The sequence below is a fragment of the Aethalodelphis obliquidens genome, unplaced genomic scaffold (assembly GCF_003676395.1).
Source record: "Aethalodelphis obliquidens isolate GAN/ISIS:26980383/991018 unplaced genomic scaffold, ASM367639v1 scaffold14, whole genome shotgun sequence".
Lineage (NCBI taxonomy): Eukaryota > Metazoa > Chordata > Mammalia > Artiodactyla > Delphinidae > Aethalodelphis > Aethalodelphis obliquidens.
This window is the reverse complement of record NW_020837958.1, coordinates 3728492-3743237: the sequence shown is the minus strand read 5'-3', so window position 1 is coordinate 3743237 and position 14746 is coordinate 3728492. Positions and strand designations below refer to the sequence as shown.

Below are 14746 nucleotides of genomic sequence, written 5' to 3'. Positions count from 1 at the left end.
TAATACTTGCAGTTTCCAGATCTAAGCTGTGCTCTGTCTGGCCTCTGTGCCTTTGCAGATGCTTTTCCCTCTTCTTGGAATGCCTCGCCCCTCATCTACACACTGCCCCACCCTTTATCTGGAATACTCCTATTTATACATCAGGACTCAAACTTCAGCTGCTCAGGGAGCTTTCCCTGGGCCCCCAGCCAGTTAATGCCTCCTTCGTCTGTGCTGTTGTTACTGCTTATTGAACAACTACAACCTGCCAGACATTACCTCCCGTCCTCATGGCAACCCACATGGGCTCACAGTCAGTGTAGGGTCAGCCTCCACCAGAAAGATGGCCCTGGCCTCAGAGGCCACAGGAGGCCCTCCTTTCTCTGAGCTTAGAGGCTAAACGATGCTACTTGGCCACCATTCTCTTTTCTTAGGTCTACTTGACTTCTCTAAGCATGAGAACTTGCCTCTGCTCCTCTGGAATGTGCCTGGAACCCTGGGCCCAGATACTTCCTTAATGCTGCAGGGCAGACCCCCAGGCCCAGGGAGAGAGGGAGGTCGGATGGCATGGTGGGGACGGGGCCCCCAGGGCAGCTGACGGAGCTGGACCTGTCTCTTCCTCAGGCCCCGGGAGAGATGACTCAGCTGCCAGTGATCAAAGCAGAGCCTCAGGAGGTAAACCAGTTCCTCAAAGTGACACCAGGTAAGTGTGTCCAGAGAGGGACTCTTCCTCTCCAGTCTTGGGCAGACCACATTCTTTACTCCCTTGGTCCGGCCCACCCATCTCCCTCGACACCTCCCACCTCTCCCCAGAATATTCTCTCCTCCCCACCCTGCCCATTCTCCATCCCTCCAGTCCCCTTCTTACACAATCTACAGCTGTCATCACTACTATCAACACCTTCTCACCCCTCCCATCATTCATTCATTGAAGTCCACTCTATAGCCATCAGTCCATCCATCCATCTACTTATTTATCCATCTATCTGTCCATCCATCCATCTATCCACTTATCCATCCATCCAACTAGAGTTCACTGGACATCTCCTAGTCCCAGGAGCTGGGGAAGCAGAGAGAGAAGACAGTCCCTGTACCCAAGTAGATCACACAGTAGTGTGAACCACAGACAAACCACCAATTATACAGCAGTGTATGGATTAAAGATGGCGGATCCCCAGGAGCCTTGAAAGCACATCCCCAGACCTGACAGGGGAGAAGAGAACAGAGGAAGCTTCTTGGATTGACCAGAAAGAGAAAGGGCTCACTGAATCTTTCCAATCCCACCTCATTAATTCATCAAACATTGATTAAGCATCTACTGTGCTTGTTCAGGCCTTGGACTAAGTACCACAAGGTTTAGAAAGATGAATAAGGCCCAAGTTTCACCCTCCATTTGGTCCCAGCCTCTGAGAGAAGATACAGAATTAACAGGAGGTAGAAAGGGACCAGTGTGAAAACACCTTACATTGTAGAGTGCCCTTCAATTCATAAAGCGTGTTCCCATACATTAGCCCATTGCATCCTCCTGGCTCCGTGCAAGGAGTCCTTTCACCCCCATTCAGCAGGGAAGCGAGGCTGGGAGAGGTTAAGTAAACATAACTATAGGTCACACAGTTGTGGGGTGCCACAGTCAAGACTTGAACTCAGGTCTCTCTGAGTCCAAGTTCGGTGGTCTTTACAGTCTAGCATCCCTAAGAGGCAAATGAGAGCCAAAGAAGGGAGAGGCGACTCCTGCAGGAGGCAGTCATGGGTCGAGCCCGGAAGGATGCCGTGCTTCCTCCTGCCAGCCTCAGCCCGGCTCTGCGGTGCAGTCAGCTCCAGGTTCCCGCACCTGGACTTAAATCTGGGCATTCTGTGCTGGCCTGGGAGCTCTCCCTGCAGCAAGGCTCTTGGTCCTCTTGGCTCCGCCCAGGCCTCTTCCTGACCACCTGCAGGGCGTCAATCTTCCTGATGCTGTGGCCTCAGAGAGGCAGCACAGAAGGCATGCTGGGGAGAGCAGTGCTCCTGGTGGGTCTGCTGAAAGCCCAGTGCCTGCTGTCCTGTTACCCTGAGGATGAAAATGGACACCCTGGGGTTTTGCAGTGGAAAGAAAGGGACAGAGGCTGCGGCTTGCCCAGCCTGATCCCCACGGGTCTTGCTATGGGCAGATTCCAGTCACCTCCTGGGGCTGCCAAGTTGAAGGCTCAAAGATCCTGAGCCCTGTGAAGTCAGGGGTAGGGGAGGGACCCCAAGAATCCAGCCTCTGTGATATCCCCACCAAGAACCAGGCTTAAAGGAGCCAGGCTTCTGCAGAGTCAGAGATGGGGTGGCACCCAGGAATTGTCTTCTGGGACATCAGCTCATCTTTCTGACATGGCAGAGGGGCTTCCGATGTTATAGCAGTCAAGGCCCCAGAAGCCAGTCCCACAGTCATTCCGGGCTGGCTTAGGCCCGTGCTATGCTGAACTCTGTGCGACCAGAGCTGGGGCGCCACCCTGCTAACCTGGCTTCTCCTGCTCTCCCCAGAGGACCTGGTGCAGATGCCTCCGACGCCCCCCAGCAGCCATGGCAGTGACAGTGACGGCTCCCAGAGTCCCCGCTCTCTGCCCCCCTCCAGCCCCATCCGGCCCATGGCCCGCTCCTCCACAGCCATCTCCACCTCCCCGCTCCTCACTGCCCCTCACGTAAGCAGCTGGGGGGTGGATTGACCCTAGAGTCAAGGAATTGAGTGCCTGATCCCCACCCCCATCAGAATTCAGAGAGGTGCCTGCCCGGCAGATGGGAGTGACAGTCTTTTAATCATGCCTTGGGGTAAATAGGAAACAGGTAGAGAGGCCTGCCGAACCCACGCTATTGCAGAGCCAGGACTAGAACTTGACATTCCTCACCTTCAGGGGGATGGCCCAGGCTGCCCCCAAAGGGCACTGTTTGGAGAACAATGTTCAGGAGGCCCAGAATCCACTGGGATGGGTGTGGAACCTCCCAAGAGGTGGTGGGTGTCTGAGGTGGGTGCTGTTTAGGGGGCCCTGGACAAGTAAGCTTTGAAGCTGTGGGTTCCAGGATGGGATCTCGGGACCACCCCACCCCCAGCAATATACGGAGGGCCAAACATCCAGGCTCCCAGCAACGTCCTGAGCACTTGATACATGTTATTGGATTTAATTCAGATCCGCCCCTTTTTCAGATGAGGAGACCAAGGCTCAGTGAGTTGAGTGCCTTGCCCAGGTCACGCGAAGAGTGAATGGCAGAGCTGGAATTTGAATGCAGGGCTGTCTGGTTCCTAACTATCGTGTCCCCCTTCCCACAGAAATTACAGGGGACGTCGGGGCCACTGCTCCTGACGGAGGAGGAAAAGCGCACCCTGATTGCTGAGGGCTACCCCATCCCCACGAAACTCCCCCTCACCAAAGCTGAGGAGAAGGCCTTAAAGAGGGTCCGGAGGAAAATCAAGAACAAGGTAAGCGTGAGCCAGGCCCTGCCCCTGCCCTGGGGCTTCCCTGGTTCGGGGGGGGAGGGCTCTGCTCCCTTGGTGATGCCAGCCCTGAAGTTGGGGAGCCCCAGGAAGCGGATATGTGCTGTGGTAACTCCCGCTTGGGGGCTTCCCCCTCTAGATCTCGGCCCAGGAGAGCCGCCGTAAGAAGAAGGAGTACGTGGAGTGTCTAGAAAAGAAGTAAGAGGTCTTGGGCAGGTGGGTGGCTTGGGTGGCCTGGGCCCCACTCCCCAGCCTGGCCTGCTCGCCCCAGCCCTCTCTCACAGGGGCGGGGGTGGGCACGGGGACTAGGATGCTGGTGGGCAGGGCTAAGGGGGCAGCAGTGAGTCTGGGGGCTGCCCCCGAGCCTGTGCCTGCTTGGCCCCCGCAGGGTGGAGACCTTTACATCCGAGAACAACGAACTGTGGAAGAAGGTGGAGACCCTGGAGAATGCCAACAGGTGGGTGGTTCCACCTGCGTCCCCCGGCCCCTGCCCTCCTGCAGCCAGTGCCTGGCTATGGCATAGCTCTGGGAGGAGGAGAGAGGAGAGGTCACTGAGTGCAGAACCCCAGAAACAGGGACTCTGCAGCCTGGGACCCTCAGTTTCCCATCTAGATACCAGACAGGGCTGGTAAGGTGCTTAAAAGTGATGATACGGACCAGCACAGCAGCAGCCCCCGGGAACTTGTTAGAAATGCTTATTCTCAGGCCTCATGCCAGGCCTATTGAATAGGAACTCCAGGGGGAGGGTTCAATGATCTGTGTTTTAATAAACCCTCCAGGTAATTCTGATGCATCCTAAAGTTAGAACCTACCGGTGTACATGCTTGCCACCCGAAGCGAGTTTCCCAGACCAGCAGCATTAACATCACGTGGGGGCTTGTTAGAAATGCAGAATTTCAGGGGACATCCCTGGCGGTCCAGTGGTTAAGATTTCGCCTCCCAATGTAGGGGGTGTGGGTTCGATCTCTGTTTGAGGAGCTAAGATCCCACATGCCTCGCGGCCAAAAAACCAAAACATAAAACAGAAGCAATATTGTAACAAATTCAATAAAGACTTTAAAAATGGTCCACGTCAAAAAAACCTTTAAAAAAAAAAAGAAAGAAATGCAGAATCTCGGGACTCTCCCCAGACTTACTGAATCAGAATCTGCATTTCAACAATATCCTTGGGTGACTCACGTGCACAATTAAGCTTGAGAAACATTCGTATGGAACCCGCACAGGGCCTGGCATGCAGTAGCCACGGAAAGTCACAGCTCTGGGTGCCATTTTTGTGACCCTGGAAAAACTGTTACGTACACCTCTCTGGGCCCCAGTTTCTCTGTCTAAATGGAGATGATAGAAGCAGTATCTCCCAGGATTCATGTGACGATGCGATGAGACCTAGCAAGTAAAGGGCCGGCACTGTCCTTGGCATTTGAGAATGTTCCATTCATGTTAGCTTTTCTTCTTCGTTTTTTCTTGTTATTATTCTGAATTCTTGATAGTGACCAGCCATGAGCCCACAGTAGGTTTGTGAGAGTAATAAGTGTTGGCTGGGAGTAATTAAAATAACAGGCAACAGCTAGTATGTAGCAGGGGTTCAACAGAAGGCTTTTTCCTTCTTTCCTTCCTTCTCCCCCAGCTTCTCCAGCGGGATCCAGCCACTCCCCTGAATGACCTGGAGAATGCCCCCCTGACTCAGGGATGGGGGGCGGGAGCCCTCACCCCTCACCCCCTTCCTCTGGCCCAGATTCCTCCCTAGTCCCAAATAGGCCGAGGCCCTTGGAGCTGTTTCGCCACCTGCTGTACATTCTGGGAACTGCAACCCCACCAACCGGCTGGGTGGAGGAAAGAGAGAATTAAACATTTGTTCACCAAGGGTGGGCTGGGCACCCTCTGTGGGTACCCAGAGGATTCGTCGCCGGGAGGGACCCAGTCCTTGCCCTCAGGGAGCCCATAGTTAGTGAAGGAGGCTGACATAGACATTCATAAATAAACGAAGTGTTACAGGTGCCGTGATAAAAGCAAAAACAGCAACAAAATTAACAAAACTGGTAGCTACCATTTCCTGGACACTTGCTCCTCACCATATACCAGGCAGCTGCCAGATGTGTCCTTCGTATCAGCTCAAGGTGCCGTGGATACAAAGGAGGGAGGGTCAATTTAGCTGTGGCTGGTGCAGGGTAAGAAAAAGAAAGGGGCCTCAGCTGAGGTGGTCCAGGCTCGCCTCCAACCCCCCCTTTGGCCAGGAGTGCGTCGTGGGGCACCCCTGAGCCTCCATAGGGTGACCCAGCCACACCACAGAGGAGCCACGTGGGAGGTGACCTTTTCTGTCTTGACTGAAACGGGCACCTGGCGTGGAAGCCATGTCTGGAGGCTGCCCAGCTCCTCCCCGGGAGAGCTCCCTGAGGTAGAGATGCCTGCTGGGTCAGAACCTGCCGGGTGACCGCTGTGCCCTCCTCAGGACCCTGCTCCAGCAGCTGCAGAAACTCCAGACTCTGGTCACCAACAAGATCTCCAGGCCTTACAAGATGGCTGCCACCCAGACTGGGACCTGCCTCATGGTAGGTGCTGTTCCCTCACCACAGGGCCACAGGAGGACAGGTCTTCCCCAGGCTGGCTTTCTACGGGTGGGGGGCGGGCAGAGCTTCAAGGGCCTGGCCATATTGTGGGCGGTGTCACCAGAGTAAACCATCCTAGTACCTGGTGCACTGGCTCCAGCAGACCCCAGCCTCTTTCCCCAAGTCCATGGAACCTTCCAGGACATGACCTTCCCTGACCAGTTCTAACACGGTGCGGATATGTAGTGACTCACGTGAACTCAGCTAGAGGATGGCAGGGCGAGTCCCGTGAGGAGGCAGCTTCTGCAGGCCCAGTGGAGTGGAGTGATGGGCCTGGGGGGATGAGGGGAAGTATGGACCTGGTTCTTTCTGGAATGGAGGGTGGGTGCCTAGGCTGTGGCTCAGGCCTCTGTTAGCCCCTCTTCCACATTTCCTGGAGCTGTACAGCCTGTTGCCTCCTGGCTAATCACTCCCCAGGCCCTCCGAGATCCTCAAGCTCTCAGGTGGCAAAGCCCCAGTAGAGGCAGGGGTTAGTTTGGGCTCCGTGACTCTTAACCTCCTCCTGCTGGCCCACCTTCCTGGGAATCCTGCTGGGAATCTGGTGTGAAGATACGTTCCCCTCCCTTGCCCCAATCTCAGCCTCCTCCCACACCTACCCCTTCCTTCCCTTCCTGATTCCTCCACCCCATAGGTGATAACCACATTGGCCAATTCCCCCTCTTTTCTAGCCCTGCCTGGGGTGGCCCCCCTACAATGGGCTGATATGTCCCGACAGCCTCTACCTTCTCCTCCACCATGTGCAGGAGGTGGTTGGCTCTGGCAGCAGCTTTCCTGGAAAAATATTGAGCCTTTTGCCCCCATTGGCTCGGGGGCAGGGGGAGGATTGGGGTGGGCCAGGGTTGCAGCCCCTCCGCTCTCTCTCCACTACCAGGTGGCAGCCTTGTGCTTTGTCCTGGTGCTGGGCTCCCTCGTGCCCTGCCTCCCTGAGTTCTCCTCCGGCTCCCAGACTGTGAAGGAAGACCCCATGGCCACTGACAGCGTCTACACTGCCAGTCAGAGTGAGTGCTCTGAGCCAGGCTGCCTTCCCCCCACGCCAGCCCCAACTTCAGAGCAGAAGCCAGACACAAGAGAGGAGCCAGGTTTGGGGCTGGTGCCGTCTCATTCTACCTCCTCATTTTGCAGATGGGGAAACTGAGGCCCCCAAAGGGTCTATGATGTGTTCAATGTTAGTTATAGAATTAAGACTACAGTGAAGAGCCCCTGATTCCCAGCCCACCCAGGAGTGGCTTGCGGGGGTAGGTTTAGGGAATAACAGGAATGTTTCCACCCTAGCCCCCATGTATTATGGTGCCAGTTGGTAGGGACATCTGCTAAGCACCATCAGTATTTTACAACTGGGATAGGAAATCAGTTTCAGCTCCAGGGACATTTTCCGTAAGATGGTGGTGGCTGCCTGAAGCACTGTGTTAAGAAGGACTCTGAGGCGCCACTCAGGATCAACAGGAAGGAGTGCCAGGATCCACTGGTAATGTCTGTCATGGGCAGAGGCGGGGTAGTGGTAGTGTGAGCTCAGATAGCTACCATCCCACAGGGGACTGTGAGGATTGTTAAGAGCATAGAGCTTCAGAGTCAGTCATATCTGCCACTCACTAACTGCGTGACCTCAGGCATGTGTGTTCACACTAAATTTCAATTTCTTTATCTTGAAAATGGGAGTTACAAGTTCCACACTTCCTGAGCACATTTGTTGTGAAGACTAAATGACATGGTGCACAAAGGCCGTTAGCACAGTGCCTGGTACACAGCAGGCACTTACTAAATGAACACAATCGCTTCCTTTTTGATGAGCTCACAAGAGGAGAGAAAAGATACAACACACAGTGGCAAGGGGAGAACTGGTATAGGGTGCAGCAAAGAATAGTATGGGTTTCCAGAAGCAGAGGATACTTCAGATAGACCTGTGGAAGAACTTCCAGACAGTCCCTCATCATTTACCAGGAGCGAATTATCCAGCAGGGCAGGAGGAGGAAGAGGAAACAGATGGGAGGTCAGAGAGAGAGGAGCTGGGGAGGGGTGAGTTTCAAGAAGGAGGGATACTTCAGGGAGAATGAGCTAAGCCTGCAGGGCCTTGAGGGGAGGAAGCTGCGTGGGGAGGGTTAGGGGAAGAGGAAGCAGAGGCGGGGAGTGAAAACCACTCCCTGGACCAGAGCAGCCTGAGAAGGAGAGAACAGGACAGTTAGTTACTAAGGGAGGTGGGTGGCAGGGAAGTAAGGTCTTGAGAGCCACGTGTCCATTTTCCCAAGGCCTGAGGGGCCTATGTGTGTTGGGCGGTACAGGGAACCTTGGAGAGGAAGGAATGGAAATGGGGCGGCGGGGGGGTGGGGGGCCTGGGGTTAGGGGGAGAGGGAGGGAGTGTTGATGGTCAGGGCTTCCCTGGTGGTGCAGTGGTTGAGAGTCCGCCTGCCGATGCAGGGGACACAGGTTCGTGCCCCGTTCCAGGAAGATCCCACATGCTGCAGAGCGGCTGGGCCCGTGAGCCATGGCCTGTGAGCCTGCGCCTCCGGAGCCTGTGCTCCGCAACGGGAGAGGCCACAACAGTGAAAGGCCCGCGTACCTCAAAAAAACCCTCCGAGTGAGCGCAGTGCGTTTCAGGCCCAGTGTCCGCAGGGCGAAGAGGAGATGACCTCTGGAGCAGGCTGGCTTACAGAGCTGGTGCACCGCACAGCTCCAGGGGCTCCGCTCACATAGACTGTGAGATCCGGGCCCTGAGAGTGAGAAGGGCGGTGGTGGGTCCTGGAGTCAGGCACACCTGGGTTTGCATCTCACCTTCAGTGCAGACTAGCCTGGGACAGCGTGCCTGCCAACCTGGAGCCTCAATTACCTGTTCTGTGAAATGGAGCTAAAAATATCTCATTCCAAGAGTTTCTGTTAATGATTTGATATAGGTTAAAGGATGCCTGCCATGCCTGGCGCACGATAGATATCCAAAAATTGTGTTTTCTTTTTTTTCATTTCCCTGAAGGGCAGACTAGGGCCTAGAACGGGAAAAAGATTAATTCAAGGTCTCACAGAAAGTGAGTGGTACAGTAGGATCAGAACCCAGGTCTCAGATGCCCCAGCCCAGTACCCTCTGCTTAGGAAGATCTAACTTTCTCTGAGTGCAGTTTCAATCACTCTATTATCTCATTTAAACCTCACATCAACAGGAGGTTAGCCCCCGTATTCCTATTTTACAGATGAGCAAACTGAGGCTCAGAAAGGTGAAAGCAAAGGCATGACTTGCCTGCAGTCACACAGCTCAGAATTGCTAGAGCTGGGATTCAGATCCAGGCCCGTAAGATTCCAGGGCCCAGGTCCTTAAACACCAGGCCCTGAATGTGGCCTGGATGGGGAGGGAGCCCCTTGGCACCGTGGCTCACCATGAGCTCCTTCTCCAGTGCCCTCCCGAAGCCTCCTGTTCTATGATGAGGGGCCAGGCTCGTGGGAGGATGGCCGCAGCGCCCTGCTGCCCGTGGAGCCCCCGGATGGCTGGGAGATCAAGCCCGGGGGGCCGGCAGAGCAGCGACCCCAGGACCACCTGCAGCATGACCACCTGGACAGCACCCACGAGACCAGCAAGTACCTGAGTGAGGCCTGGCCCAAGGACGTCGGTGGAAACAGCACCAGTCCTGACTTCTCCCACCCTAAGGAGTGGTTCCACGAGAGGTGGGTGGGTGACCCCTTCCCTTCCTGGGGTCCCAGGCTCCCCCCGCCCTCTGCCTGCCTCTGGTCCCCATGTCCTCAGCCACACCCTCCCAAGGCCCCGTCCCTCCCGTGTCCAGACAGCTTGCAGAGGGGCGAGAGGGTCGTCCCTGGACAAAGTCACCCTTGACTTCTCTTCTCTCTCTAGGGATCTGGGCCCCAACACCACCATCAAACTCTCCTAGGCCGTGCCAAGACCAAGGACACAGGACGTACCCTCTGGCACTCAGAAGAGGGGTTGTCTTACTCACTAACCCGGATGCGGCTAGTACCCCTGCCCCCTGGGGTCCATCTTCCCCCCAGCCCACCTTTGCCCCAGATGTTGACTGGGGCCTCTCCTCTCCCCGCACATTTGGACTGTCCCCTTAGGCCAACCACTCTGTTCTCACCACCACTCCACAGCCATCCGTCCTTCTCAGATAAACCACTCACTGGGTTACCTTTCTCATAACGACCAACAGGACCACTGCCTCCCTGCCCCAGCCCCGCCACACACACACACACACACACACACACACACACACACACACACACACACACGTCAACAGACCGACACACCCCCCACCCCTCCCCCCACTGTACAGAGACCAAGAACAGAAATTGTTTGTAAATAATGAACCTTATTTTTTATTATTGCCAATCCCTAAGATATTGTATTTTACAAGTCTCCCTCCGACCTGCACCCCTCCCTTGTTTTATATTTTATGAAGTTAGTGCGGGCTTTGCTGCTCCCTGGCCCAGGAAAGAGGGTCCCCCCCACCCCTCACCTGGCCTCCCCTTGCCGCTGCCCAAGCGCTGGGCCTTTTTAATTGCCAAACTGCTTCACCCAACAGCTCAGCACATGCTTTAAGAAGGCATAAGTAAAAAAAAAAAAAGATGCAGCATCAATTCCTGACTTTGTGCCTTTTTTCATCGTTGGGCTGGGGGCGGGGGGGTGGGACTGAAGGATGAAGGAGTAAGAAGGGTAAGTTTATTTTATATTCTGACCGGAGGTGATTGGGGGTGAGGGGTTTGAGAAAGCGTTTGCGTTGAGTTCCCTCTTCCAGCCAGGCGAGAGTTCAGACTAGATGGTCAAAGAATTCTGCAGCAATTCCCCCACCCCAAGGCTCCTCCAAGTACCTACGATTGCTGAGTATGGAAGCAGAAAGGCATATAAGCCACCAAGATGGCCTTTAGGGGGTGGTGACTGCGATAATGAACACCTAGGGTGGCCAGGCACTGCACCAGGCACTGTACACGCCATACTCAGGTTGGTCCTCCTAAGACCTGCCAGTTTCTTGGTTCTTGTATCCTTTGCTTCGGCTGGATTAAAAGCACAGACTTCGGAGTAAGAACAGCTGTGTTTGGCTACTGGAGCTGCCACTTGCTAGCTATGTGCAGTGGGCAGAATTCCAGTATGACTCCAAGGTTCCTGCCCCCTGGCACACACACCCTGTTTCATCCCTTCCCCTAAGGTCTGGAGGGGACCTGTGAATGTGAGGGGATGTCACTCCCGTAATTAGGTGACCTTTCATGGAAAAAGTAAAGGGATTTTGCAGGTGTAAGTAAGGTCTCAAATCAGTTGATTCTGAGTTAATTAAAAAGGAGGTTATCCTGGGTGGGCCTGACCTAATCAGGCAAGAGCCATTAAAAGAGGGACTGAGCCCTTCCTGAAGAGATAGTCTCCTGCTGGCCTTGAAGAAGCAAACAGCCATATTGCTGTGAACCACATGGAGAGGGTGGCCTCTAGGCGCTGAAGGCCTCACGCTATGGTGGCAAGTCATCGGATTCTGCCAACAACCTGAGCAGCTTGGAAGAGGGCCTCAGCTCCAGATGAGACCCCAGCCCAGCCAACACCTGGACTGCCACCTGGTGAGAGCCTGAGCACAGGACCCAGCTGAGCTGTACCCAGATCTGAGCCATGGACACTGAAATCATACATGTGTTGTTTTAAGCCATGTTTGTAGTAATTCCTTATGCCGTGTAGGAAGCTAAGACACTACATAACCTGAACCTCTCTGAGCCTCCACTTCTCCGTTTATAAAAAGAGGATATAACTAAGATTCAGTACATGAGGCTGTTGTAGGGATTCAATGAGGTAAATCATATAAGGTGTTGAGAACAGGGCCCAACGTACACTGACTCTGAGAAAGATCAGCTGTGCATTCAGAGGCAGTGTCAATACAGTGAGCTAAGAGCCAAGCTAAGGGTGCTATTACAAGCACAGAGGAGGGTGCCTCACCCAGACAAGCAGTAAGGGCTTCCTGGAAGAGGTGACATGAAGGACTGTTGAAAGTAGGCAGGAGAGAGAAAGGGGCATTCCAGAAAGAAACAGCCTGGGCTAAGGCCTCAAACGTGGGAGAGAGAGCAGGAAAACTTCAAGAAACCCTCAAATAGTTCAGAACAGCCAGAAAGTAAAGGGCAAGGATGCTGAGAACTGAGGCTGGATAGTGATCAGGGCCCAGATCCAGAAGGGCCTTGAATGCCTTGCTCTGGCATTTGGACTTTATCATGCAGGCATGATACTTTCATACTCGGAAGAAGGGGCCTGGTGGTGGGATGGCGCCTGGGCCAGCCGCCCACCAGAGGAAAAGATGGACAAGACCAGACAGAACTATGGAGCCGCAGAATTGGCCTTCAAGGGACTTCCCTGGCAGTCCAGTGGTTAAGACTTTGCCTTCCAATGCAGGGGGTGCGGGTTCGATCCCTGGTTGGGGAGCTAGGATCCCACATGCCTTGCGGCCAAAAAAACAAAACATAAAACAGAGACATTATTGTAACAAATTCAATAAACACTTTAAAAATGGTCCACATCAAAAAATAATCTTTAAAAAATAAAAAGAATTGGCCTTCAAGCCCCATCCTCTATCCTCCTCCCACAGCCTCATCTTGACCACTTGATGGGGACCTCATTGCCTGCTGCGGGGCATCAGTTTTAACTGCTAGAACACACAGGCCTTTGCAGCAAGGCCATTAAAGTCTGGGCTCTGGGCCAAAGCTATGATTATTATTAACAATAACTTTTAGCACACCCCCTTTCCTGATTGATTCATCCATTCTCTCTATTAGTCATTCAACAAACTGCCTTCAAAGGTCCCCCAGGCTTGTGGAGGAGGCTGGGGAGTAAACCAGTCATCAGAGTCAGTGTGATGGAGGGGTGTACAGGATGCTAAGGAGATGCAGAAGAATGTCATGTAATTCAGATTCTGTGGGTCAGGGAGGGCAACTTGGACTGAGTCTTAAAGGATGGGTAGGAGTTGGCGAGGTACAGAAGGGGTCAGGGTGTTTGGGGTGGAGAGAATGTCAGGTGCAGACACAGAGCCATGAAAAGCAGGGCCAGGACCCGGTTGAGGCAAGGGGGGTGATTAGCCTGCAAAATTTAAGGAGGCGCTTGTATAGCCCTGAGAGTGAGTACCTCCTTAAATTTGGCACCCTGGGAGCCCCAACTTGCTTCACCCTCATCCCGGCCCTGATAGAAAGTAGGGCCCTTGCAGGGATCTAAAGAAAGAACATTTTATCCTGAAGGTGATAGAGAGCCGCTGAATATTGTTAAGCTGGAGATAATCAGATTTGCCTGTCCTGGGGCTCTGCAGCGGGTATAGTGAAGATGAGACAGATTCTGGAGATAATTAGAAGGAATGATCAACAGGCTTTGACATCAAATTGGCTGTGGAGTGCAAGAGGGAGGGTGGAGCCCGGCATGACATTTAGATGTCTGACTTGGAGGCCACGGTGGTGGTGGATGAGACCTTTCGCTGAGACAGGGAATGCAGGAGGAAGAGCAGGTTTGGAGAGAAGAATTCGTTTTATCGTATCTTGCATTTGAGCTGCCTGTAGAATGTTCACATTAGCATGCAAGTCTAGGGCTTGCCAGAAAGGGATCCCAGGCAGATGAGAAAATTGTCAGCATCCAAGTGGTATGTTAAAGTCTTGGGTCTGGAGGCTTCCCTGGTGGTGCAGTGGTTGAGAGTCCACCTGCCGATGCAGGGGACACGGGTTCGTGCCCCGGTCCGGGAGGATCCCACATGCCGCAGAGCAGCTAAGCCCATGTGCCACAACTACTGAGCCTGCTCTCTAGAGCCTATGAGCCACAACTACTGAAGCCCGGGTGCCACAAATACTAAGCCCATGTGCCACAACTACTGAAGCCCGCATGCCTAGAGCTCGTGCAACAAGAAAAGCCACCGCAATGATAAGCCCATGCACCACAACGAAGAGTAGCCCCTACTCGCCACAACTAGAGAAAGCCGGCACGCAGCAACGAAAATCCAACACAGCCCAAAATTAAAAATTTTAAAAAACCAAATATTTACGGAGTATCCCTTATGTACATGGCACCTTGCTGACCTTGGAGCACAAACAAGACCCAGCTCCTGATAGCAAAGGGCTTGAAATCTAGCATCTTCCCATTATTGAGTTGTGACCATCCGCCAAGCATTGGACTGAGAACTTTACATGTCCAATTAGGAATCAAAATAATCCTAAAGGGTGAGTATTTTTATAGATGAACAACGTGGGGTTCAGAGAGGTGAAATGACTTGACCAAGGTCATACATCTAGTAAGTGGCAAAGTGGGTACTTGAAGACAGGTCTGTTTGGCTTCAGAGCTTATGTTGCCCCTCCAGCTCTCCAGCTCTCATCCCAGCACAGCTTCCTCCCTCCTTCCCCACAGCGCAGCTTCTTATCCTTGCACAAAATCCAAGCACAGTGGGGCGTCCTGGAGTCCAGGGTTTGGCAAGTTGGTCAAAGCATGGTCATCTGCGGTCACCACCCTATGCCTGTCCATCCCAGGCAGTCTTCCCCACCTATGTTAGGAGGCAGGGTTAATCCCCTCGCACAAGCCACCTGTTGACATCCCGCCTCCTCAGCGCTAAGGGGGCACATCCCCAGTATGGCCCCAGTGATGGAGCTGCAGCTCCGCCCTCTGCTGTCAGCCCTGGCAGCTGGCCTTGCTGCAAACACGTGTGATGGCTTTCACGGGGCTAGTCATCCTGCTCAGGTTGCCACAACAAACCCTTTGTTACACCTGGAAACCAAAGCTCTAGCAGCAGGG

General features: G+C 53.8%; 1 protein-coding gene across 1 annotated transcript in view; it reads left to right on the top strand.

The window, feature by feature from the left end:
* CREB3L1 (cAMP responsive element binding protein 3 like 1) overlaps positions 1-10602 on the top strand; it is a 35085-nt gene extending 24483 nt beyond the window's left edge. Inside the window, exons 4-12 of the mRNA XM_027114871.1 lie at positions 604-682; positions 2485-2642; positions 3266-3415; positions 3570-3628; positions 3819-3887; positions 5877-5976; positions 6905-7031; positions 9411-9678; positions 9863-10602. Of these exons, the coding sequence (XP_026970672.1) occupies positions 604-682; positions 2485-2642; positions 3266-3415; positions 3570-3628; positions 3819-3887; positions 5877-5976; positions 6905-7031; positions 9411-9678; positions 9863-9899 (1047 nt within the window). The 3' untranslated portion in view covers positions 9900-10602. The remainder of the gene's footprint in view (positions 1-603; positions 683-2484; positions 2643-3265; positions 3416-3569; positions 3629-3818; positions 3888-5876; positions 5977-6904; positions 7032-9410; positions 9679-9862) is intronic.
* The last annotated feature ends 4144 nt before the right edge of the window (positions 10603-14746 follow it).